This window comes from Cervus elaphus, chromosome 5, assembly GCF_910594005.1.
Source record: "Cervus elaphus chromosome 5, mCerEla1.1, whole genome shotgun sequence".
Classification (NCBI taxonomy): Eukaryota; Metazoa; Chordata; class Mammalia; order Artiodactyla; family Cervidae; genus Cervus; species Cervus elaphus.
Genome location: NC_057819.1, coordinates 88,816,294 through 88,843,997, shown reverse-complemented (window position 1 = coordinate 88,843,997; position 27,704 = coordinate 88,816,294). Strand labels below are relative to the sequence as shown.

The window sequence follows — 27,704 nt, the reverse complement described above, 5'->3', positions numbered from 1 at the left end:
GTGAAGAACTGACTCATTAGAAAAGACCCTGATGCTGGGAAAGATGGAAGGCAAAAGGAGAAGGGGACGACAAAGGATGAGATGGTTGGATGGCATCACTGACTCAGTGGACATAAACATAAGCAAATTCTAGGAGATTGTGAAGGACAGGCAAGTCTGGTGTGCTACAGTCCATGGGGTCGCAAGAGCCATACATGACTTAGTGACAACAGCAACGTATTCAGGTGGTTTAATTAAATGGAATCCACATGCGAGACTTCCCTTCCTACTCCACCTCCTCTGTGCCCACTGAGGAGGGAGGCTGTGTGAACCTCCTGGAGACAGGAGCAAGGCAGCATAAGCATTGGGCATCTCCTGGGGAGGCTCCAGGGAAGTGAGGAGATACTAAGAATCAGGACGAATACTCAGGATCCCTAATTTTATGACCTGCCTTACACCACATGGTCGGGGATGTCACAGCCCTATTCTGCCAACCTTAGTTCCTGCCACATCTATCCCAGGTTTGCCCAGTCTCAGGACGAGTGAGAACCATGTCTGAAAGATGAACATCCCCATCTTGGGATACCAGGGGATCTGAAAAGAGTCTGTGGTTACCTTGACTACAGCTGCCTGGATCCCTACCAATCTGCCCTCTCCCCTCCCACCCAGTTATTACAGCAGTTATTACATCAATTCTATCCTCTGGAAACTGATAATTAAAGGACAAGAGTAAGCATTTATCCTGCCTTCATAGGAGGAACTCTGGTTGATCCCCAGCTGATGAGGGAAAGCTCTTCTTTACAAAAGAATGTCAGCCAATAAATGTAGAAAGAATTGAGAAATCACAATTTTGCAAACTCTAACGAAACTGCTAATTCAGGTTCAAACATGAGGGTAAATACAGTATTAACAGGGTATCAGAGTATGATCCCACAGATGATGGCAGATGATTTGATGATGGGAAGAGATGCAAGGGAGAGACCCAGCAGTTGCTACCTTAACCAAGGCACCAAAACTAGCATCTCTAAGAAAGGGACCATCACAGAGTAAGCTCCTCCTGCTATGATGCAATACAAAGTACACAGCTTCATCCATGGAGTTCTCCGCCAAAAACATTAACCTTGAACCTCATCAACTCTTTAAACCCAACTCTGAGTTTATAAGAAATACAGAGAAGGGAGGATTAGGTTAAGTGAAACCACAAGGAACTAATCAGACAGATTCATAATACCAGATTACTGTATGGGACCACTTTGTTTGGATTTGTTTTCTTCCAAAAGTCAATACTAGAGGAAGTGTGAATAGGAGTATTATTCATAATGGCCAAAAAAAATGGAAACAGCTCAAAGGATGAAAAGATAAATAAAATGTGACATATCCATATAATGAAACATTTTGGGGAATAAAAGGAAATGAAGTACTGATACAGGCTACAACATGGATGGACCCTGAAAACATTATGTTACACAAAAGAAGTCTGTCACAACATAAATACAATATAGTATGTGATTGCATTAGTATGAAATATTCAAAATGGACAAATCTACAGAGACAGAGGGTAGAGTAGTGAGGAACTAGACTGATAGAGTTTGGTGGGAGGGGAGGTAACAGCTAATGGATCCAGTTTCTTTCAGGGGTAATGAATATGTTCTAAAATTCACTATTCTGTGAATGCACTAAATCTACTGAATTTTATACTTTTTATGGGTTAATTATATGAAATAAGAATTGCATCTCAATAAAACTATTTAAAAAAACTGTGTATGTGTATGTTATGTCATGTTGGGAGAAGTATTGATTAAACAAACAGAATAATAATATGCAGTACCTGAATCTTGATTGCCTTTTCAGTGGAGCCTGAATTTTTAAAGTTAACAAGCTGTACAAACGTTTTGGGGACAACTGAGGGAATCTGAATAAGAACGGAAGGCAGTCTGGTAGCACCAGAGCACACAGAATGGGGGCATTGGGGAGAGGCAGAAAGTCAGCCCAGCAGGGACTGGGTGTGTGGAGACATCCAAGCAGAGGAGCAGTCTGGAGGAATATGAAAATAGTCTCCATTCAACAGAATGGAGCACATAAATAAGATCATGGGAGGCAGATTTCCTCCCTGCAGGAAAAAAACGAAAGATCACTATGGAAAGGGCAAAAACAGAATGAATTCATGGTGTTCGATTAAAACTGGAAGCCTCTATGTGAACTGGTGGTTCAATGTAGATGCTAATATGCATGTAAATTTCCTAGTTTTGTCCACTGGGAGGGCCCAGAGCAGTGACAATCTAGTACTAATGAGCATACCCAGCATCCAGATCTTGGTTCTGAATACCATTTCCCACTAAAAGATATTAGGATTCACTGGAAAAGTAGCTAGTTACAGGACTGAGGGAGGAAAAATAAATGAGCCTCCTTGTTGGGCCAGAAATTTTAAACATGTGCAAGGGATCCAGGGAAATGTCAAAAAGGAAACAGATATCAGCTTGAAAGGGTTTCCAGATATGGGAGATTTTGAGTTTTGAATAATGATATTAACAGATGAGAACCTATTGAATAAAACAGAAATTGGGGCCTCTACTGAAATAAAATGAATAAGAAAGGGAAACGAGAAAGCTCTTCTACATTTTAGAAAGCCAACTAATAAATGTAGATGGAAAGATGGAATTAGGAAATCACCATTTGGCAAGCATCATTGTAATAATTCAGGCAAGAAAAATCAATGGATGATAAAACCAGAGGGTGAAAGAGGGAGGAGAAATGGGGCTTTACATAGTCTCAGAGCCTCTCCCTGGAAGATGCCACGTTAATCAAGTGATAAAAGTTAACACCGTAAGTATTGGGACAAATAAGTTATCATGTGCCTCCAGATAGAATGCAATGAGAATTCTGCCCCCATCCTGTGAAATTTGGTGATTTTCCCTCATAGCTTAGTGGGTAAAGAATCTGCCTGAAAGGCAGGAGACCCGGGTTCAGTTCCTGGGTTGGGAAGACCCCATGGAGAAGGAAATGGCAACCCACTCCAGTATACTTGCCTGGAGAATCCCATGGACAGAGGAGCCTGGCGGGCTACAGTCCCTAGGGTCGCAAGAGTCGGACACGACATAGCGACTAAACCACCCACCTGTGAAATTCAGCCCCAAACTCATTATCTGGATCTAATCAAGAGGGAACATCAGACAAACCCAAACTGAAAATCATTTGGCAAAATGACTAGCCTTGAATTATTTAAAAAGAAAAAAAGTCAAGGTCATGAAGGTCAGGAAGAAAGTGAGAAGCAGTTCCAGAATATAGGAGACTCAGAAGATTTGACAACCAAGAGCCTCCTGGGAGGGATCCTTTGACCAAAGAGGATGTCTCTGGGACCACTGGAGAAAGGATACGCAGGAATCCTTTGCATCAGTCTCATATATATGTGTGTGTGTGTGTATGTATATATATACACATTTTAAATTGTCTCAAATGGTAAAAAAGAAAAAAAAAATACACATATAATCTCTTGGAATATCTTTAGAGCCTCCCCTGTGTTGTCTTGTATAAACTTCGGTTGTTTTCCCGGAATCTGTTTACTGCTCCCCGCCAGGCTATGAGCTCCTTGACCTTCTGAACCAGGCCTTGTGTGTGTGTATGTGTGTGTGTGTTAGTCACTCAGTCGTGTCCAACTCTCTGTGACCCCATGGACTGCAGCCTGCCAGGCTCCTCTGTCCATGGAATTCTCCAGGCAAGAACACTGGAGTGGGTTGCCATTTCCTTCTCCAGGACCAAGCCTTACACATTTCCATGTCTTTAGAGCTTAGCCCAGAGCTTAGGAAGCACTCAGTCAATGCTGGCTGAACCAGTACCCTGGGTAACTCATAACCCCTGAGACTGGCTAGTGTATCTCTGGACATAACGCATGTGTATATGTACAGTAGCTCAGTTAGTGTCCAACCCTTTGTGACCCTATGGACGGCAGCCCTCCAGACTCCTCTGTGCATGGAATTTTCCAGGCAAGAATACTGGAGTGGGTTGCCACTTCCTACTCCAGGGGAATCTCTGGGATCCAGGGATCAAACCCAAGTCTCTTGTGTCTACTGCATTGGCAGGTGGATTCTTTATCAGTGCGCCACCTGGGAAACCCCTCTGGGCATACTGACTGTTGGTAAATTCCTCCAGACATGAAGCTGGATTACACATCTCTGCAAACCCAGAGCATGTCTTCCCTACAGCAATGAGCTATGTGTCGTGGAACAGTGTCCTGCTTCCCAGGGGCATGTTGCCTGAGACCACAGACTCCAAGGAGCTGCCTTCTTGCCTCATTGCTTCAGAGGAGAACAACAGTCCCTGTTTGTTTAATCCCAGCCCATTGTGGCAGCCTTGACTGCACAGAGCTCACTTGTGATTCATGTGAATGTCACTCGAGCTCCCAGAGGTTTGCAGCCATAATTCAACATTTGTTAATAGCCACTTAGAATGTCCCTGAAATAGCTAACAGGCCCAGGGGATAAAAGGTGTTCTGCTAAGAAATCATTCTAGGCAGACAGAAGCAGCCTTGGCCCCAACTTTAGAAGACACTGTTATTTCCAGTTCATGAAGATGCTTCTCTCTCACTGGCCACCTTCTCACACTCTTAGAGGGGTGGACATCTCTCAGGGCTGTCAAGGAGAAAGTAGGACCTAAAATTCCCTACACCATCATGGTGGACATGCTAAAACATCTTCCCCATCACTCCCGCTCCAAAGAAAGGTCCCTCTATCATCATAGACAACGGAGGAGGAGAACCCAATCCAGACAATCTCAGGAGAAAGCCCCCAGCTCAAAGAACAGAAATGAGGGAATAGAAAAATGTTCTACTGAATTAGAAGCCAAAAATTTGGTGAATAGATGGAGATGTAAAGAGGGAGGAGGGTGAGACCCAACTCACCATTGAGCTCTACCATGCTGCATAGTTTACAAGTTATTTAATTCTCCCCAAATTGGATTGAATATCTTAACCAAGGTCATCTAACTGATAGAGTAAATCCCCTACATAGGAACAAGTTCCATTCCAAGAGCACGTTTGAAAGTCAAACTTATTTGTAAGTCCAACAAAATTAGCCTAGGTACCCAACTAACCCTGGAGGAGTGGCAACCCACTCCAGTATTCTTGCCTGGAGAATCCCCAAGGACAGAGGAGCCTGGAGGGCTATAGTTTGTAGGGTCACAAAGAGTTGGACGCGACTGAGCAACGAAGCATAGTTCACCCAACTAACACAGCTGCCTACTGTACTGTAATAACTTCATAATATGTTCACATCTTTGAAAGTTCAAAACTTGAAGTTTCATATGTAGAAGACTTACTGTATATGATTATAAAACTTCAGTCAAGATCATCTCACTCCGCAGCCCTGGCTCTCAACCCCTGTGGTCTACTACCCCCACAACGCTGTTCAGAGCACAGGTGGACCGAATCTTCAAAGTCAAGCCACAGATTCAGAGGCAGAAGCTCTCAATGCCAAGCTCCCACCATCTGGTTCCTTCAACATATCTGTTTCTCATAAAATTATCATTCACCACCTGTTGTTGTTGTTCAGTCCCAGGTCAGGTCTGACTCTGCAACCCCATGGACTACAGCTCACTGGGGCTCCCTGTCCCTCACCATCTCCTGGAGTTTGCCCAAGTTCATGTCCATTGAGTTGGTGATGCCATCCAACCATTTCAAATGCCAGAATCGGATATAAAATGGGGAAGTAGAGGCAGAAAGAGCCAGCAAGGCAGAATCCCATGCACATCTGAAAATTGATGCTCATGTCCTAATGTCAGACCCCAGAGCCCCCCAGTTAGCAATTTGAGAGGAACAGCAAGTGTCAGTCTGGCAATAAAAGACTTTTCCACCTTCTCCACTTTCCTAAAGAGGGTGACGTGGAATTACTCGGCCTGGCCACCTGTACATTCCTGAGCTGATAGACCAGGGAGGCAAGAATAAAGGATCTGATGCAGATTTGCAGAGCTGGGAGGTCGAGGGGACCACAGACACGTGTCCAGCTCTTAGGGCTGCCATGCTTGTGACAGGCAGAAATCACGGCAGCAGATCCAAAGCCCACTTTCCCCGAAAAGGGAAAACTGATTTCATAGAGTTGATGCTTGGTGGCCTGGCTGTGCAACCAGTGAAACCAGCTATGCCAAGATGCACATTAGCACAGAATCCACCTGCATGGTCATCAACCAAAAAAGGTCTGGGGGGAGTCCCCTCTCAGAACCAGTCATTTGACTGCATCCATGCTCCTCTTCCTCCTCTCAGCCTGGAATTTGAGCTGGAAGGCCTTGTTCCAGAAAGCTGAAATATTCTCTTGCAGCACAAAACTGTCCTCTGGTGCAAACTATTATATGTAGGATGGATACACAAGGTCCTATAGTGCAGCACAAGAAACTATATTCAAAGTATTGTGATACAAACTGGGGCTCTGTAACAATGACCAACCCAGACAACATATTAAAAAGCAGAGACATTACTTCACCTACAAAGGTCCGTCTAGTCAAGGCTATGGTTTTTCCAGTGGTCATGTATGGATGTGAGAGTTGGACTGTGAAGAAAGCTGAATGCCAAAGAATTGATGCTTTAGAACTGTGGTGTTGGAGAAGACTCTTGAGAGTCCCTTGGACTGCAAGGAGATCCAACCAGTCCATCCTAAAGGAGATCAGTCCTGGGTGTTCATTGGAAGGACAGATGTTGAAGCTGAAACTCCAATACTTTGGCCACCTCATGCGAAGAGCTGACTCATTGGAAAAGACCCTGATGCTGGGAGGGACTGGGAGCAGGAGGAGAAGGGGATGACAGAGGATGAGATCGCTGGATGGCATCACTGACTCGAAGGACATGAGTTTGAGTAAACTCTGGGAGTTGGTGATGGACAGGGAGGCCTGGTGTGCTGCGATTCATGAGATCGCAAAGAGTCGAACACAACTGATCGACTGAACTGAACTGAACTGAATGACCTAGAGGGGTGGGAAAGGGTGGGAGGTTCAAGAGGGAGGGGACATATGTACACCTGTGGCTGATTCATGCAGATGTATGGCAGAAATCAAACCAATATTGTAAAGCAATTATCCTTCAATTTAAAACAAACTTAATGGAGAAGGAAATGGCAATGCACCCCAGTATTCTTGCCTGGAATATTTCACGAACAGAGGAGCCTGACAGGCCACAGTCCATGGGATCGCCGAGAGTCAGACACAACTGAGTGACTGAGCGCAGTATGAGTCTATGCATGTATTTATGTCATTGCATACACCCTACAGTGATCTGGGACTTAATGGGCTCCCTAGGTAAACATTTTTCCTAAAGGTGACAGCTGGCTTTTTCATCTTTGTATCTTCAGCATCTAGCTCAGTGCCTAGCACATAACAGGCATTCCGTTTATTTTTTTTTTTTTTAATGAAAATAAATAAGTAAATAAAATTTTAAAATCCTATGATAAACCATTGTGGAAAAAACAGAGAAAGAATATATGTGTATATGTGTGTGTGTATATATATATATAGAGAGAGATGTGTGTGCGTGTGTGTATGAAAAATAAATCACTGTGCTATACAGCAGAAATTAACAGCATTGTAAATCAGCTATACTTCAATAAAATTAAGGAAAAAACCCTCATTTGCCTTCAGTCATAGAGAGCTGGGCTGCCTTTACCTCTTCTCTCAGTTTACATGCACAAAGGTGAGGGATACAGGTAAGTGATGGGGGGCTACATGGACAGCTGCACCCCACTCTCCTGCTCTCATTCAACCCCTGGGAGCTGCCAGGCTCCTGGTTCCCCGAGCAAGATACAAGAGACATGGTGGAAACTTCAGCCTAAACTTCAAGTCCTTTGAGCTGAAGACTCACAGATGAATAGCCTGACTTCACTCAGCCCAGCACAAACAAGCTCAATGTCCTCAAAGAGAACCCCCAACGGGAATCAGAAGGCAGGAACTCTGATCCTCAAAGGAACCACTCTCTTGCTGAGTGACCCTGCATCTGTCACTCAGCTTCTCTGAGCCTTATGTGTTCAACTCTGAAACAGACACACTGCTCCCTTTTCTGCTCTCAGAGTTACTGCGAGGACCAACATTGGTGGTTCAGTGGTAGAATTCTCACCTGCCAAACAGCATTTAGGAAGCCTGGAGGACCTGGAGCCAGAGTTGCTGCTGCTGCTAAGTTGCTCAGTTGTGTCCGACTCTTAGTGACCCCACGGACTGCAGCCTACCAGGCTCCTCCGTCCATGGGATGTTCCAGGCAAGAGTACTGGAGTGGGGTGCCATTGCCTTCTCCGGGAGCCAGAGTACCTGGTTCAAATACCACTTCCACCAATTCTTAGCTAAGTGACTTCAGGTTTGTCATTTAACCTTTCTCAGCCTCAATTTTTTTCCCTACCAAAAAAACAGTTACAAATAGAGACTGAGTCCCAGGTAAAGGACAGGATTTGAGACATAGCGTGCATTCAGAAAACATTAGCAATTATTAACGGGTTTTGTAAACTACATAGTTTTGGTCAAGTGGAAGAATTCTATTTTTGACATATTCTGGGTGTCTCTAGTAGCTTAGAGCAGGATCTGGGTGCCTGGCTTGTTCACAGCCTCATCCCCATACTCTTGGAATTCACAAACATCAATGTGGATTTCCCCCCAAAATCCTTGGCTCTCAGATGTCCTGTCAGTAAGTTTTGTTTCCACTTCACCTTGGTAATAATAAAAATTACAGCAGCAACAAAATATTGACACTCCACATCTGGCCCGAAGCTCACAGGTTCACTTCTATTATTTCATTCATGCAGCACACCATCCTATATAGTAAGTACCAGTGTAATTATTGTTTAATACGTGAGGAAATGGAGAAGTAATTTGCACAAGGTCATTACTAAGATTCGTTTGTTTAAGTCACAGAACAGTTCACTTCTGACACCAAGCGGGTGGCTTTTCCCCTCATACCAAGCAATTCTGACCCTAACTACCCAGAGTTAGGGCAAACCCCAAAGATGAAAGGTTCAGACCCATAAGACGGTCCCCAGTTCAGATGCCAGTCTCCAAGACACCTGTACTTCATACCAGCTGACTATAAATCAAGGTTCCCATGACCCCCTCCTCGGGTTTGATAATTAGCTAGCGTGGCCTCCAGTACTCAGGAAAAGTTCTCTTACTCTGGCTGGCTTATTTCAGAGAACACAACTCCAGAACAGTCATATGGAAGAGAATCTTGGGACAGGGTATAGCAAAAAGGGAACCGAGCTTCCACCCTTTCCCTGGGTATGCCAGCCCCCCAGCACCTCCACGTGTTCACCAGCCCAGAAGTTCTCTGAACCCCTTCATTCAGAGGTTCTGATGGAGAGGTCCCATTACATAGGCGGGGTTGATTAAATCATTGGCCACTGGTGATTAGCTCAATTTCCAACCTTCTCATCACATGACTGATAGAAACCAGACCTCATCCTGAAGCCGTCTAGGCAGCCAGCAAGATTTACTTCTTTAGCATAAACTCAGGTCTGGTTGAAACGGCCTTATTAGGAATAACAAAAGATACTCCTGGGACTTCTCTAGCAGTCCAGTGGTTAAGACTTTGTCCTCTAATATAGAGGGTGAGGGTTGAATCCCTGGTCAAAGAGCTAAAATTACACTGCGCCTCTCAGCCAAAAAACCAAAACATAAAATAGAAGCAATATTGCAACAAATTCAGTAAAGACTTTAAAACAATTTCTTAAAAATACTCCTCTCACCCAACCCCTCCAGATATTCCAAAGGTTTTCAATCTCTTGTACCAGGAACCAGCAAATGAAGACCAAATATGCCTTTCTTATAAATCAAAAAATCATAGCTATACAAGCCTGGAGCCCACACTTATCAGGCACTGAAATCCACAGTTGGCTAAAATATCTGACTGTGTAATTACCTCTGGTACCAGTGCCCCGACATCCTCCCCACACTTGCCATGACACCCTGGTACTCCCGGGCAGGGCATTCTGCCAGCCAGGTTAGCCTTCCCAGCCTCCGTAACGGAGCTATCGCTAACCCCACCCATTCTAGAGGTACCCTTTTTAAATAATTTTCTTTACCTATTTATTTTTATTTTTTTATTTTTGGCTGTGCTGGGTCTTCACTGCTGTGTGGGCTTCTCTCTAGTTGCAATGAACAGGGAAGGATTCCCAGTGCCTCTCTGGTCATGGGGCAAGGGCTCTAGGGCTCACAGGTTTCAATAATTGCAGCACATGAGCTCAGTAGTTGCGGCTCCCAGGCTCTAGAACACAGGCTGAATAGTTACGGTACACGGGTTTACTTGTTCTTTGGCATGTGGGATCTTCCCAGACTAGGGATCGAACCCATGTCTCCTGCCTTGGCAGGTGGATTCTTTACCACTGAGCCTCCAGGGAAGCCCTAGAGTAACCTTTAACTCAAGTACCACTTTGTCTCTCCTGCCCCCACCGGAAACCAGGCCAGGCCCAAACACATCCAAGATCTGCTTTCTGAGACTGGCACTAGTGCTCAGAATTTACGATGAATTGTCCTGGGAACTACTTTTCCAGAAGCTGCACAGATTCCCTTGGGGAGACCAGATCATTTACCAGCCACTCCAAGCCCTGGTGACCACCACCCACACACATCCTGCTCTCTTTCTGGATAAACTGAGCTCCTTCTGTCTCCAGGGATTTTCTGGCAGCAGCATCCCTACTCCTCCCTCTTGAAACTCTCAGCCTCAAAGCTACACGGTATTGGGTGTAGCAAGCTGCATGTGCTAGCTTGCCTCTATTATCGATTCTTCTCAAAGCCATCTGTCAGTGGCCCTCACCTCTGACCCCAAATATCTGTTCCAAAAGGAAATAAATCAGAGATGCTCAGAGTTGAAAGTAACTGTAGAGGTCATTACAGCCAACTCTTTACGTGACATTGATCCACCTCTACGGCATCGCCATTAAGCGACTGTGTGGCCTCAGCTACAGAGCACGGGTGGTCCCAGGATGGCTCCTTCCAAGCAGCTGATACCACCTCTGTGAATGACTTCCCACCCATGCGTACCCGCACCGCCCTCTGGCCTCTCAAAGAGAAAACCTCATCTCTCTTCCCTAGGAGGACCTTTTAAGTGCATGAAGATGGCAACCCCCCAGCCTTGGGTTACCCGCTTCCCTTTTCAGGCTAAACAGTTCTCAGTTCTTCCCTGCGCTCCTCATCACTCATGGTTTCTGTGACATATGAGGAGCATCACCCCTGGTCAGCCATGCATTTCTCACTGCCTCCTGCTTTATGGATGAGCCCGAGCCACTGCCAACATCAAAGGCCTCCTCCCTGTGGCCTGAAGCCAGACTGAGGCCCATCCAGTGAAGGCTGGGAGGAGGGAAAGAAAGGGACGCTCTCAGAGACAGCGGAACTGGGAAAAGACTAGAAGGCAGGTGTTGGTAAGGGTGAGAGCTAGGGTGTGAGCAGCCTGGGGTGGGGGTGGCGGCGGGTGGGGACCGTGGGGTATGCAGGAGCTTTGAGAATAGAATAGCTCAGCCCTTAGGGCACAGGCAACTTTGGGAAGGGCTTTTCTTGGACAAAAAGTTCCAAAGAGGAATAAACAGCTGAGCCTAGAATAATGAATCCCAATCAAAGAGATGCTCATCTGAGTTATGAAAAGTCTCCCTTGGAAATTGTTACAGAACCCAGAAGAGGACACATCTGGAGAGACTGAGGCTTAGAAGACTTTGGAAATCAGTATTTCCTTCGCTTCAAGCCAGACACACGGTTCACATGCCTAAGTGATTCTCCATTTTGTCAAATAGATGGAGAAGTAAAGACGAATCAATACATAGATTGGGTTCCCTAGCAGAGCCTGAGACAGGGTTCCTCATCCAGGGAATTTATTGAGGGGATGATGAACTCAGGAAAAGCCTAGAAGGCAGGGAGGGACGCAGGATATGGAAGGAAGAAGACATAAGCAAAGTCGGGTTTGGGGGAGACGCGGAGCTCAGTCTGACCCCATGGAAAGCTCAGGAGTGTGAAAAACGGCACCCTAATTTCTGCAGTCTTGAGATGTCTGGCATTTTGTGCACCTGGGTCAGTCAGATGCTGGCCCCTGGCTGCCCCCAGGCGGTGGGGAGGTGTATAACTTCTCAGATATCTCCTAGAGAGGCACCTCCAGCCGTCTAAGGACCAAGGGTGTCCTTCTGATCTCAGGGCAGATAGGAGCCATTGTCAGGAGCTGCAGCCCCAGCAGCAGGAGGGAGGGTCTGGATGGAAGACCTTACAGCATCTTTCACAAACGCCCTTGCGAACTTGAACACAGACCCCTGCTCACAACTCTAGGACCGGTGTGATGGAGACTTTTAGCCAAACTGATCAACTGCAACCCCACCCAGGGCTCACACACAGTTTTGATTGTAGGGTTCGGTGCCTCCCTGTTCCCACTACACCCACACAGGGTACCAAGGTATTTTTCCTTCCATTGTACACCTCTGTCTACATAACACAAACAAATAAATCGATAAGCATATCTGGTTACTAAATAACATCCATTCCTTGCCTCCAAACATAAAATTGTAGTTTCAACGAACAAATGTGAAATCAGAAAATAACCTGTGATTGTATTCTACTATATTAGAGTTCTACAAATTGGCACATCCTTGGGAATCACCTAGTTTAGCCCGCTCGTCTTACAAGTAAAGAAACTGAGGCCCAGAGAAGCTAATTACCTTGCCCAAGGTTGGGTCACTCCATCAACAGAAGTCAATAAACACAGGCAAATACGTTCCTTCTGTGCTTCATGCTTTATTTCTCCTGAATACAAATTTCTGTGGCCAGTGAGGTAATCGATAGGGAATGGACCTGAGTCATGAGAAAATAAGTGCTGGGAGACGGAGACATGCGTTCGCAACCAAAGGATGACCCTCTGCAGAATGTTCTTCTCAAATAAAGCCCATTCTGATAAATAGGCTCCTAACACAGGCTTCCAGTAACCACTAAGCCCCATCTCTATGGACTGGCTTGAAGTCCATTGCAGGGGAGAATTATGATACATGGAATTTCAAATTTGCAGAGGTGATGAAGGCCATTAGTTTCAGGTTACAATAGATCATGGGTCAAATAGCCCTGCTGGTCAAGTTTGATATGGCAACCTTGCTCCATCAAACACAAACACTCCAACAAAAAGAGAGACAGCACACAGCCTACTCTCAGATATCTCTAGACCCAGGTGACATATTTTCGTTCTGCTGGAGAAAATGGGATTACTTGGTTCTTTGAAATATGAACTGCTCTATGGGAACAATGCCTCTGACAACAAGCTTGGTGCTAAAACCTACCAATTCAAAAACAAAGTAATAAAAATAAAAAAGCTACCAATTCAGTTGTTGGGGGACTTTTTACATGGCATCCCATTTCAGCTCTTATTCTAGAAATTGGTAGCAAACTAGGATTCAGAAACTTCACGGGAAATTGTCTAGACTTCATCTCATCATTAAGGGAAAGACTTGCTATAGAAAGAAAAAGGGAGCTGCTGGAGTGAGGGGGAAGACTCCACTTCCAATGCAGTGAGCCCCCTTCATCAGCAATCCTGGAGGTCTAAGAGCTCCCAGGGACAAACGTGGAAACACAGAGCAACCAGGTACCAGCTCAGTGGCCTGATGCAGCCTTAGCCTTTCTTGGTGAGTCAATGGTTTGGGTTATTGTAACATTCACTCCTAGTTAGTATCCCAGCCCTTCATCACATCAGAGAGAAGTCAACACACCCCTGAAAGTTTTACTGCCAGAAAGATATGACCTAACACCCTGCAAACTAGAAGATCCCAACCAGAGGTTGGCACCATGGAAAACCACCCACTCAGCTGGGCAGAGGTTGCCTCTGCAAGGGCATAGTAAATATGCATGAGACTTCCAAGCAACTTCAGGAATAAGAGCTATCATTTACTTTGCAGTCAATGCAATGTATATGTGTGCATGTTAAGTCTCATCAGTCATGAATGACTGTATAGACTATAGCCCACCAGGCTCCTCTGTCCATGGATTCTCCAGGCAAGAATACCAGAGTGGGTGGTCATACTCTCCTCCAGGGGATCTCCCTGATCCAGGGATCAAACCCATGTCTCTTACGTCTCCTGAATTGGCAGGCGGCTTCTTTACCACTAGCACCATCTGGGAAGCCCAATGCAATGCGTACCATTTTGATACAGAGCCTAGAAACTTCCCAGGTTAGGGTAAGTCAGGGTCTATATACTGTGCTGAGGCAGGCAGAGATGACCAGGCAAGGAGGACCACGTGGTCTTCACAGTTCATGGTCCTCATGGTCATGAGGTGTTGGGTCTCATCCAGGAATGAGATTAAGTCTCAGTCAGAAGATCTAACTGGGGTTCAAGAAACACATCTCTGGTTCAGTCCAGCAAACATACAACACACAGGACCAAGATGGCTTCAGGTAAATGCACAGCTGGGCTGTCAATAAAGGGCCATCATAAAAGAGTAACTTGGACTAACCCTGGTGGCTCAGTGGTGAAGAATCTGCCTGCCAGTGCAGGAGACACAGATTCAAACTCCGACCCAGGAAGATTCCACATGTCCCGGAGCAACTAAGCCCGTGTGCCCCGAACTACTGAAGCCCACGTGCTTAGAGCCACTCACAACTAGAGAGTAGCCCCTGCTCGCCATAACGAGAGAAAAGCCCACGCAGCAACAAGAACCCAGTACAGCCAAAAATAATAAACAAGTAAAATTATTTCAAAAAAAGAGCAACTCCTGTTCAATTGTGAACCTAAAACCCAAGGAAGCTGAGTTAAGAGAGGCTGGTACCTCTTTCTCTCACAAATTATCCCTGGATGCTCCTGGCAGATAAGACAAAATATATCCCACCAAAGGGGTATTGCTCAGACCCATGGAGACCCATCTGTGGATTTTATTTTTACACTAAATAGACCTTTGAAGGAATTTCTAACCCTCTGGATACTACCCAGGGGACCCAGGGAGAAGAAGGCAAGCAGACACAGGCTAAGTGTATACTGCATGCCAGACCAGGCATTAGATATAGAGACGTGTGAACCCAGGCATGATCAAATGGAGTTACTCCCCAAACACCAAAATAATACATGCAATTATATCTAAGATGCTATTATGGGCAAGGTTTTCTTCTTTATTCTTTCCCACACTTCCCAAGTCTTCTCCAGTGAGCATGGATTGTTTCTATAACCAGAAAGTGTATTATTAAAATAATAACAATAATGAGACAAGTCATCTCAATGCAGGTGGAATCCCAGGTACCTACATGGAAAAGGGAAGCCAAAAATGGCCATTTTTCAGTTGATGTCAGAGTCACCTTACATTTGAAAAGCTGCAAACCCACTTCACACACTCTGATGACACATTGGAAGAGCTTTCCATGTGATAAGCAGTTCTAAGTCCCGAAAATATAAAATTAGGGAAAAAAAATCATGTCTTACAGGAAGAAGAGACTGAAATGGACAATGTACAAAAATTATCAGTGGTTAAAGAATTCAAGTATTAAATTAAATCTCCTCCAAGGTCCCTTTCAGCCTAAACACTTCATGATTCTAATGCAAGGAAAAGTATGCATAATGACTGTTCTATCAGAGGAGTACGCCAAAGGCTGTCTAGAAGACAGGGGAGGAAGAGATTAATTTAGACTATGATATGGGGAGAGGGGTTGGCAGTGGTTTCCTAGAGAAGGCCACAGAGATGTTAAAGCTGGGTTTTAAAGGATAAGTAGGATTTAAATAAATAGACACAGAGAGAGGTGAGAGATGTAAAGTAAGACAGGCCCATGAGCAAAGGATGTGGGATCAATTCAGGAAGCAGTAAAGAACTAAAAAAAAAAAAAAACAAAAAAACCAGCTTTCCTGGGTATTTACTGTGGGCAGGCCCTGTGTTCAGCATGACAGATACAGATAAAGTGTTTGATGAGACAAGATTCCTGCTCTCAATAAGCCCCCCAATGCAGAGGGGTAAGAAATGGGCCATAAGCTCTCTGATGGCAAAGATCTGGTCTAGCACCATCCCTGCACTGTTTGACTAACAAAGGAATGGATGTGCTAGACACCCATAGGACACACTATGATAAACGATGCCTGCCTGGTACCCAGGCCACTCGACTCCTACCAGGGATGGGGGGCAGCACAAGCTTCCTGGGCTGAGGTTAGTGGCATGAGCTAAACATGGAAGCCAAGATGGTGGGTAAGGAGAGGGTGTTCAGGTAGCAAAACTGATACAGAAATACTGTAAAAAGGGAACGCTTGACACACTATGAGAATGAAGAATCCCACAAACACAGCAGTTGCCTGCTCTAAAGCTGTGAGTGAGTCACAGTATGGAAGAGTGGGCAGGGCCCTGGCCTGGAGTCATGAAAGCCAGAATCCAACCAAGGCTCAGGCAATACTCCCATGGGATGCTAAAGAAAGCAAGGGGCCTGCTCCTGTACCAAGCCTCTGCTCTGCACCAGCTCTTGGCATCCTTGGCCTCCCTAGATCGGTACGACGACTCTGAGTGGCAGGTCTTATTGTTTTTAATTAGAGATGGAGAGGGTATAGTTAAGAAATTTGCCTTACACAAATTACAGATTATACAGCAAAGAGGGGGTATAGTTGGAATTCCAACTCAGATCTCTCCCCAAAGCCCCCATTCTTCACACACCTGCTCCTCCTGTGATAAGGAGTAATAAGATTAGCTATGGACCCACCGGCCTGGGGCAAGAATTCCAAATATATGAGCTTGCCAAACCCTCCCCAACCCGTCTCTCTAAGGCCATGTGATGTGGATGACTAAGAGTCATAGAATTGCCTCTAACAAGATCCCATTGTGGAGGGGCCTTTCTTTTAGTACGAAAAGAAAGAAATGCCTTTCCTAAGAAATGTCAGGTTTAAAGTACACGCACACACGCACACACACACACACACACACACACACTATGGGAATCAGGTTAAAAATGCAAACTGGGGGGTCGATTGCATTCCTGAACTTGGAGGCAGATGAACCCCAATGTGATAAGCAGAGAAACGACATGAAACTGTCACGTGCTAGTCACAAGCAGTGGGACTGCCACCTGTCCACAACAGTTAGCGATTGAATCCAGCTGCAACCTTCACTCTAAGAAACCCCATCCCTGCAATGCTAGGCTTTCACCCAGGGCTCCACACAGAGAAAGTAGCAACCTCCTCGCTACCGTGACAGCATTACTCATCAACTGACTCTTCTGGTGGGCTGCAAACAGGGCAAGTAGCCTGGACAATAAAAACCTTCCTACCTATCTTGATAACAACCCTGCCTTACATCTGCATCGTTGTCACAACACACAAAAGGACTTTCGTATATACCGTCTCACGTGATTCGTTCTCCCCTGTGAGTTACAAAGTCACGGGTTACAATCAGATGTTCCAGGAGCAAGTCAGTGCCGAGAAGGGTACAAAACACAACCTAGGGAATAAGCTTAAGAAATGATGGAGCTGGGATTCAAGCTTAAGTCTTCCTACTTCTAATCTTAACTTCAACTCATCCAGTCATGACCAGACACCCCCATGGCGAGCCCTCTCGCCCTTTCCTTCCACACTAGGTCAGCTGGGCAGGCTCTGCCAAGTAGATACTATTAAATCAAAACCCTCCTCTTCTTTCCCAGGAAGGAAACGTATGTACCCATCTGAAGTCAGATGGTCCTAGGTGAGGGCTAAGCGTGTACCTGCCCGAGCATGGAGCACACCTATTTACATGGCAGTCAGAGTCCCACACATGGCTTCTGGGACTGTTAACCTCCGCTGACAGTCTTTCGCTCTGCTAGAATCAAGGCTCATTCGCTAATTAAAGGGTATTATGCACTTCATTGCTCACCAGCTAAGAACTTGGAATAAGGAAGCGTCTGCAAAGCATTAGCCCTGGAGATAGCACTAGGTCCACTTTACAGAAAAAGAAAACTGGGAAAAACGATCCACCTGGGACACTCCCTCCCCCATACTTTACTGGGGGAGTAATTACTGTGATAAGGAGTAATAAGATTAGCTATGGACCCACCGGCCTGGGGCAAGAATTCCAAATATATGAGCTTGCCAAACTCTCCCCAACCCCTCTCTCTAAGGCCATGTGATGTGGATGGTCTACTAAGCCAGCCACAGATCACAGAGGAGGGAGCCACCCAGCATAGCACAAACCCAGGGAGAGTCCAGCAAATGAATCAAAAGCAGAGTGGTGTGGGGCACAGAGAATGAATGAGAAAGATGGTGAGCTGACTTGTCCCACAGCCACCTGTGAGGTCTCACACTCCTCTGGTGCACCCCAGGCCAAGGACAAGTACACCTGGACCCCAGGCCAAGAGGCCAGGGAGACCAGGGTGAGTGGGAAGGATTAGCCTTCACTGAAAGGTCCTGGAACAAACTTGACTTCACGGCCCACCCTTGGAGCCTGGCTGCTCATTGCAATCAATGGGCAAAACAGATCAGCGTCCTGCCTGGAGCCTGCTCCAGGATTCCTGGAGTGGGTGCCCTTTCGGACACTTTCCTGCCCTTTTGGACACAAGCCAGCCCTGAGACCCATCCCCTCTTCAATGCAGGGGGAAGACTGAGGGTCAGTCCAAGGGGGGGCACTCAACCTAGATCAGTCTTGAATCTGGTGAGGATGACAGATTACATGACACTTACTAAGTAATCATTTGTATCCACAGGCAGCTTCCCTATTGAAGTGATAACCTGCCAACGTCAAAGGCTCGGGTCAGGATCTAAAACCTGATCTTTGGCCTCTTGGGACCCCAGGGACCCGAACAACAGGCTGAGTACGAAACAGCAGCCGGGGATCAGAGAACCTTTAATTCTAAATGGAACTCGGTCATGAGTTGAGAGGAAGTCGCTAGGTGGACATGTGGTTATGCAGATGCTTGAGAGAACTTGGTCCAGAGGCTGCTACCAACCACGGTGGCTCTGGGGCCACCCTCTCTCTCCCTCTGCTCTCTGCATGTTCCATGTGTGTTCAGGCAGACAGAGGAACAGCTGAGTGTGTTTCCGAGCTGCGTGGTGCAGTGGAGAAGCTGAGCGTTGCCACGGCACTAGAAAAGCACGGGGTGGATACAATGATGGTTTCAGCCTCCAAGAATGAGGTTTCCCCCCATCTCTCCCCAAGCCACCTAAGACATCATTTGTGTGTGACATGTTTTCGGATCCTGTTTGCTCCAATTTAGAAAGGCTTCCAGGACAGCTGGTCCCTTCCCCCAGCTCAGACCCGCTTCCTCTTCAGCCTCCATATACCACAGCCCAATTCTGCTGGGCTCTTTTGCACACTGTTTCAAACAAATCACACAGAACAACTCCCCAAAGAAAGAGAGCTCTACAGTCAGTGAGAAGCAGTACCCTCTCCTTCCCCAACCCCCGCAACACTCAGGCACTCTTGGCTTTTCTAGAGAAGACCAGAGATAGCCCACAGCAAGCACAGAGGCTGTGGGCAGAGATCGGTTGTAGCATTAAAAGAAACTCAGAGAGGCTGGTAAGGCAGTGGATCTGAGAGCGGGAGGGGAATGGATGTATCACAGAGCAAGGTAGGGCATGTCTTAATTAAGCAGAGGACCTCAGACGAGAGCTGATGACAGAGTCGGGTCTCTCTGCCATTTGCCACGCCGAACTTACGACTGCAATTTGGCTCAAGGTTCTGAGACTCAAAAGCTCTAAGGCAGCTTTGGGAGAAGCAGCCACACTGGGCTTCCGGAGGGTCCCAAGGCCCCTGATGTCCCAGGCCCTCCTGGGAGCCAGAAGCTGTCGGCAGCAGCAATCAGACCTGTGATGCCAAGTTCTGCCTAGCAGCCCACTAATTAGGCAGACACAGCTCTCCTCCCATCCTTTCTCTGCCCCTCCAGGAAGCCCCTGCCTGAAAGGGAGCCACCTCCCCCTCCGCTTGTGCTCTTTACTCAGCTCCACACTCCTCCTCCAGGCTTTGGAATCTCGCAGCTGCTCGCCCCCTCCCCACACCACTCCTCTCGTAGCCACGTTGTTAAGCGATCATCATCATCGTACAGATAGCAAACTGAGTTTCCAGCTGAAACTCCCAGACCAGCCAGCCTGCAAATGCTTTGCCCTCGCAGGCATCTCACGGACCATCCTGCCTCCATCTAAACCCTTCTCTCTGGGCCAAGCAGCCTGGACATCGCTTTGCTTTTGACCTGCCAGCAGACCAGACAGAGACCCCGGGGTCCCTGGCCTCTCCTCTCCTGACACGGAGCTCAGAATCCACACAGGAAAAGGCATCAAAGAGACTTCCACACCTTTGCAGCATCACCTGCTCCAGCAAGCTCCCAAAGCCACTGGAACCAGCCAGGCTGCCTGGGGCCCCACACCCCCTTCTCTGGCAGCTTTAAGCTCCAGCCCAGCCCACAGGATGCAGGGCCTGATGCTACTTCCGAGCAGAGAGAGAGAGAGGGGAAAAAAAAAAAATGCCACCTCGTCAATGACAAGCTGTTCCAATCACACAGCTCAGACACCAAGTGCCCTGGACCACGGACAGCTCGGGCCTCCTCCCTCCAGGCGGGTGGAAGGCAGCTCGGCACATCTGGGGGAGCCATCGCCCAAGGCCAGGCCCCCTGCTCGCTCTGCACATCCGGCCAGACAACAGTGCCCCATCCCAGCGGGCAGACGCCTCCTGCCAGTTCCAACAACTCTGGCCAACTCCCCTCTTGGCCTTCAACCTGAGGCACGGCTCTCTCTCCTGCTCCAAAGCACAGAGACCTCAAACCGAGCCAGAGGCCACCAGCGTGGCACTTCTCCAAAGGACCAAGCCCAGAAAAGAGCTGGATGCCAAGTACTCACGGTGGTGAAGTCCTGGTGGCCACACTCCTGCCCCTTGAACTTGCAGTAGAGCATCATATCCTTCAGGTCATGGCCCACGCGGTGCAGGAACTCCAGCATGCTGAAATGCTTGGGTTTGTAGTGCTTGAAGTTGGCCTTCTGCTGCAGGGCCTCCAGCACCGTGGGGTCGGCCAGGTGCGGGTCGGGGATCTGCAGGTTGACGTCCAGCAGCGCCAGCAGCTCCCCAGCATGGTATAGGTCATTGGTGGTGAGCCTGGAGAAGCGGAAGCCATTGAGGTTGCAGAGGGTCACGGCCGGGAAGACCAGGCTTTGGGCCACCACCTCGTCCACCTTGGTGACGTGCTGGTAAGAGAAGTAGTAAGACACTCTCTCCGAGCTCTCCACCAGCAGCAGGCCCAGGGAGCCCACGAAGGCCATGGCCCAGAGCACACGCCGGACGGTCAGCGGCCCGTAGACGAAGATGTGGCGGATGCCGTGGAGGGTGGAGGTGTTGGCGAAGATCTGGATGCTAGAGGGCTGCAGGCTCCCCTCGCTGGGGCTCTCCTTGAGGTCCATGGGGACCCTGTGCAGTTCCGCAACTGGCTTCAGGTTGATCAGATTTCAGGGAAAGAGTTCCCAGTCCTCCGGGCTCTGCTTAAAGCTTGACGTTCAAGGGAGGGAAGGAAAAGCCAGCATCAGACAGGGCAGCACCACCGGAGTTTATCCTGAGAGCCCAGCCGCACGCTGCCAGGGGTGAGTGTTTATATTAAAAAAAAAAAAAAAAAAAAAACCCATTCAAACTCTAGCTTCTGATTTTTTCCAGGCGATAAGGAGGGCTGGTTTTATTTAGGGAGACACCAAGGTGATGTGGAAGAGATGTGGGTGGGAAGGGAGAGCTTAGCCAATGGAAATAAAGTCCTCCCCCCTACACACGCCACTAGAGACAAGATTAAAAGCGAGAGCGAGGGAGAAAATGCTTAAAACAAGTCGCTCAGCAGCTCGGAGCCTGTTAACCAGTGCATAATGCCCCGTGTTCAGCATCCTGGGTATGTCAGGGCAGCCACGCTGATGCACTGCGGGCGGGCGCAGCGGCCGAGCTTCAGGGGCCCCCGCCGCCGCGGCCGCCGCCGCCGCGGCCGCCCGGGTCCTCTCCTCTCCCGGTGCTGTTTTGGACTCCGGATCGCGTTTCTCGCCGCCGGCCTCCGTCCCTCCTCTCCTCTCTCGTCCTCCGGGCCCCCCTTTTATTGGGCAGAATTCCAAACGCCGGGCGGTCCGTGGCTCGCGCCTCCTCGGAGAGTAGGCAGCGCGCGCGGCCGCGGAGAGGCGAGGACCAGGAGGCTGGGAAGGAGGCTGGGGGCTCCGGAAGGAGACTCGTCTTTCTCCCACCCCCGCCCCGCCACCCCCATCCCACCCCACCCCCCAGGAAAAGCGAGGACCCAGAGGGCACCGAGAGAGCCGGCCTCCCTCACCCCCTCCACCAGCAGGCTGTTGGGATGGGGAGAGGGCCGGTGGGGGAGAGGGCTGCTGGGGGCCCAGGGGACCCGGGGAAACTTTCTTTTTGGTCTGTTTTGGAGGGAGCTAGTGGGGGCCTTTCCCCCCAGGGGGAGAACCAGCCCCCCTCCCCGGGAGGGAGGACGTGACAGCCGCCCCCTATAGGTGGCTGGAAGGTACCTTGATCAACTCCCAGGAGCCCAATATGGGGGTGGAGGCAGCAAGCCTTTGCACCAAGATCTGTTCCCAGGTCAGACCCAGCCTTGGGTCTCCAGACACAGAGATGCTGGAAGCTGGGAAAGGAAGGGAGCCCTGGAAAACCCCTGATGCCTGTGGGAGGGGGGACATTCCAGGGTACCAGGTGCCCCAGGAGCCCCTGGGAGACCACAGGCCGAGCAACAAGTAGCCTCCACCTCCGCAGAGATGTCAGGAGATTTTTGCATCTGAACGAGAAAGACAGCTGGGGTTCCAGGTAGGACTGGCTGCCTTCCCTTGGGCTGTGTGTATGTGTGTGTGTGTGAGTTCTACCCCAGGATTTGCCAGATGGAAACACAGCTGGAGCTATAGATGGGAGAGAAAGATTGGGCTTCCAGCCACCTACCTCCTTTTTTCCTGAAAATCCACAGGAAGTCAGCCCCTGCTAGCAGGTGGGTGTGGCTTGCCCAGTGCCAGGGATCAAAGGGCTGGAACCTATACAATCAGTGAGGCTAAATCCCCTTCAGGAGGAAAGGAACAGAAAGTTCCAGTGGCCAACCCAATGCACACTGCCAAGCTGGGGCAGAGCCACATGGAGATGCTGTGTGGAGCCAACCTGATGTCCCCAGGGCATGCCCAGCTTAAATAACACTCCTTGAGAAGAAGGCAGTTTAGGGAACGTCACTCTTGGTTTATATCTACTTCGAAATATTTCTCTATCCCATCTGCCCTCTCGCTTAACCAGATCCAAACTGAGAACAGAGTCTGGATGTGCACTGAGGCAACACATGGCATTAAATTGATGGTTTATCGATCCTGGGAGCTTAAACGACAGAAGCATCCCAAGTAAGGACAAATGACAGAGGCCAGTTAACTTCATGCATGTGTCAGCCCAGAGGTTCCCAATCCCTGCCTCAAGCCTCCGAGATGGGGGCAGGGCTTCAAAACAGGGGGTGCCAAGACTAACTAAGAATCTATCATAGGCTTTCCTGGTGGTCCAGTAGTTAAGAATCCGCCTATCAATGCAGGGGACATGGGTTCGATCCCTGATCCAGGAAGACCCCACGTCCCGCATGGCAACTAAACCCATGCGCCACAACTACTGAATCCACTTGACCTAGAGCCTGTGTTCTGCAAAAAATAGTCGTCACTGCAATGAGAAGCCTGTGTACCAAAACTAGAGAGTATCCCTGACTAGCCACAACTAAAGAAAGCCTTCACACAGCAAAGAAGACCCAGCACAGCTGAAAATAACTGAATTAATTTTTTTTTTTTTTTTTTTTAAGAATCTGTTGTGTGTCAGGACTGGGCAAGGATGTCGTATCATTTCACTTAATGCTTTCAACCACCTTGACAGGTGTGTGTTATTACCCCGTAGATACACACGAATAAATAGAGACTCACGAGGGTAAAGTCACACAGCTCCTGAGTGCCCAAGCAGGATTTGAACTCAGGCATTTGCCTCCAAAACACGGGCTCAAAGGCATAGTCAAAACATGTCTTCCCAAATTTAGAAAGAGGACAAGCATTTTTGCTCTACTTTGGTAGCTCAGTTGGTAAAGAATCCACCTGCAATGCAGGAGACCCTGGATCGATTCCTGAGTTGGGAAGATCCCCTGGAGAAGGGATAGGCTACCCACTCCCATATTCTTGGGCTTCCCTGGTAGTTCAGCTGGTAAAGAATTTGCCTGCAATGCGGGAGACCTGGGTTTGATCCCTGGGTTGGGAAGAACCCCTGGAGAAAGGAAAGGCTTCCCACATCAGTATTCAGGCTACCCACTCCAGTATTCTGGCCTGGAGAATTCCATGGACTGTATAGTCCATGGGGTTGTAAAGAGTCGGACACGAATGAGCGACTTTCACTTCCCCCATTTTACACACATACACACAAACTCACCTTGTACTCCACACTGACCAGCTCCTCCTCCGAAGACGTGAAGCAGCCCTCCTCTTCCTCTCCACAGAGCCAGGTCCCTTTTGGCCATGTTTGTCTTAGCGCCAGGCCCTCCTCCTCCAGGACTACCTCCCTGGTGCACCTCTGTAGTCTTTGGCTCATTGACCTGCTCAACAAGTCTGTGGATCTCTGACTCCATACCAGACACTCTGTTGGTTTGGGGTAAACAGAAAGGAATGGAATATACTTCTCACCCTTGATAATTCAGGGTTCCACAAGGCTGGAGGCAGCGTTCATTCGCAAGCTGATCCTGTACATACGGAAGGCAGGGAGAGACCAAAGAAAGAGGCAGCTGCTGCAGATGGGTCGGTAACAGGTTTAAAAAGCAAGAGAACTTATACACAAGTCTTAGGTGCTGCCCGAGGAGTAGGTCTCTGAGCCCAGTTTTAGAAGCCGAAATAGAAGCCTTAGAGGCCTGCCTGGTGGCTTAGTGGTAAAGAATCCGTCTGCCAATGCAGAGACACAGGTTTGACCCCTGGGTCAGGAAGATCCCCTAGAGAAGGAAGTGGCAACCCACTCCACTATCCTTGCCTGGAAAATTCCCCGGACAGACGAGCCTGGCAGGCTGCAGTCCATGGGGTCGCAAAGAGTCAGACACAACTGAGCAACTAAACAACAACATCAGTTAAGAGGCCTTAACTGGGCTCAGGAGCATAGACCGTCCAGATGGTCTCAACCCCACCTTACTCTCTCAAGGCTGTGTCCTGAGGCACCTTCTAGCCCAGGAAATGCACACGCACAATCCAAAGACAGGGAAGAAGTGAGGAGACTCTGATTGCCCCGGACCTGTCCTCTTGATGACCTTTCCTAGGATTCCACCCCTCGTGACCTGCTCTAACTATTTCACACGTGCAGCCCCCTCCTTGGAAACGTTCCCTGAAAGGTCAGCCTGGGTTTCACTCACATGGAGCTCATTAGATGGTTATCTGGCTACATTGGAGGCAGATGCCTCACCCACAATACAGGTGCATGCAAGAAAAAACATAAGACAATCATTCCCTAATCAGTTTTTTTCCACCCAGAGCCACCGTGATCTGAACCACTGATTTATAAGCCCCCCTACAGTTTAGCCACCTGATGCAAAGAGCCAACTCATTGGAAAAGACCCTGATGCTGGGAAAGACTGAGGGCAAGAGGAAAAGGGGATGACAGAGGATGAGATGGTTGGATGGCATCACTGATTCAATGGACATGGGTTTGAGCAAACTCAGGGAGATAGTGAAAGACAGGGAAGCTTGGTGTGCTGCTGTCCATGAGGTTGCAAAGAGTCAGACACAACTGAGCAACTGAATAACAACAATAATAGGCTGAGGTAGGATCATTCAGGGCATCCATTTGTGTCCTTGTGTTATTAAATAAAAAAACACATTAGCAGACAGAAGGCTCACCAGGTATGAACACACAACATTCTTTTTGGCTAATGGCCCATGTGTCTCCTGCGAGGCAGCAACGTTGTCCAAGGCCATCCTATGTTGGAGGAGAGCTTTTCTGATTGAGGCGGTCAGGGTTCAGGAAGGACAGGCTTGGTTGGCTTTCATTCACGGCTTCCCGGGGGAGTTTAGTAAGGGCCTCTGTGTGTGCTTCATTGTCCTCCAGGCCAATGGAGGGGCAAAGACAGCGGTCAAATGATGGCACCGTGGGAATCAGAACGTGTCCCCCTGGCCTCAAAGAGAGGAAGGCGGCAGCTTCAGGAACTTGACCTGGTTGGGTATGCCGTTCTTCTTGGCTGGGGGAGGCAGCACTGTTGGGTGTGAAGAGATGAACTGAGGGTGAGACAGGCCAGACCAGGACCACACCTTCTCCCCTCAAAGGTGCATGTTCAACCTCAGGTCTAGCCTGTTTCCACAGGCCCAGGTTGCAGCAGGATGATGGGATTCCAGTGGCGACTCCTCCTCAAGGGGTGCAGAGCAACTCACCCATCCCGGTGGGACGTCCCACGGTAAATTCCAGCGGATGAAGCCTCTCCCAGGCCTGACGAGGCTTGGTGTTCTCAGTGGCGCAGTAGGCTGATCCACGGTGAGAGTCCAGGCAGTGGTGGTTTCCCACCATTTCCACACGTTTACAGGATTAGATGCCCGGCATAAGGGGCCATAGGCCCTACCTGACCGAGGTGGTTTTACCTGCTAGTAGTTTAATCTTCTGCTTTCGTATCCCAGTTTTCCTCTCTACCGCCCCTGCTGCTTACAGGATATAGGGAAGAAGGAACCTCCAGTCACTGTCTTTTTTTCCACCCTATCTTGTACATCATGACCTTTGCAATGTGACCCCCATCACTATCTATTCGGTGACAGTATCCATCCATGGTGCTCAGCCTTTCTAAGCCCCCCAGGGGTGGCAGCCTGGTTTGCACAGTCCCAGGGGATAGCTTGGGTTAAGCCAGACTCAGTGTCCACACCAACCAGAGCATATTGAGAACCCTTGCTCAGCAGGAGGAGGCAAATAATAATCAGCTTGCCAATCTCTCACCAGTGGGTACGCCAGTGGACAGCCCCACCACCCTCCTCTGGTAGTTGCCTTGAGCATTGTTTAGAACACACACACACACACAAAAAAAAAAACCACAGGACATGCTGTTACTACATTAACCAAGTCACTGTCTATCAAGGGCCACCTGGTGTCCTTGACAACACACTCTCCTGCCCAAGCACCACGTGTCCACACCTCCCATGGGATGCATGGGGTCATCAGCTGTATCCTCTGAAGGGTCACTTGGCACGGCTCATACCCAGGCTAGAGCGTCAGCTTCCTAATTGCCAGGGCATGTGAGCCGAGATGTGGAGACAGTGAGCATTGCCTCCGTCTCTAACAGGTGAACCCAAATATCTTTCCACATATCCTGACTCCACAAGGGCTTATCCACGATCATCCAGTTTCAGCTTCCCATTGTCCAAGCCTTAGAACAGATCCCTTAAAAAAAAATTTTTTTTTTGACTAGTGCTGCCCAGCCTGCTAAATTCTTAGTTCCCCAAGCAGGGATCTAACCCACAACCTCTGCAATGGAATCCCAGAGTCTTAGCCACTGGACTGGCATGGAAGTCCCAGAACAGCCCTTTAGAACAGGCCAACTGTTGGTGCAAATGGTTATCAGCCAGGCCTCACAAGTGGTCACCAGCCAAATCACTTGGAGCTCTGCTCTCTGGCTACTGTGGTTCATTCCTGTGTAAAGGTGTCTATGTACAAGGCATCAGAGGGACTTTCTCCCACTCCCTCCCTACAGACCACAGGAGTAGTGGCAGGGGCATTTGGAGAATGTACCTTCTCTACAGGGCCTGGGACAGTCACCTTTCTAGAGGCAGTGGGCTGGTGGATGGAGCACCCCCTGCTACAAATACATATGTGACACTTAGTCAAAGTGGGGGTTTGAGCTAAGACAGAGGTGTGTG

At 48.5% G+C, this 27,704-nt stretch overlaps 1 protein-coding gene across 1 annotated transcript in view; it reads right to left on the bottom strand.

The window, feature by feature from the left end:
• Positions 1-21,557, bottom strand: part of ASIC2 (acid sensing ion channel subunit 2) — a 1,206,795-nt gene extending 1,185,238 nt beyond the window's left edge. The window contains exon 1 of the mRNA XM_043903061.1: positions 20,703-21,557. Coding sequence (XP_043758996.1) covers positions 20,703-21,257 — 555 coding nt within the window. The 5' untranslated portion in view covers positions 21,258-21,557. The remainder of the gene's footprint in view (positions 1-20,702) is intronic.
• Between the last annotated feature and the right edge of the window lie 6,147 nt (positions 21,558-27,704).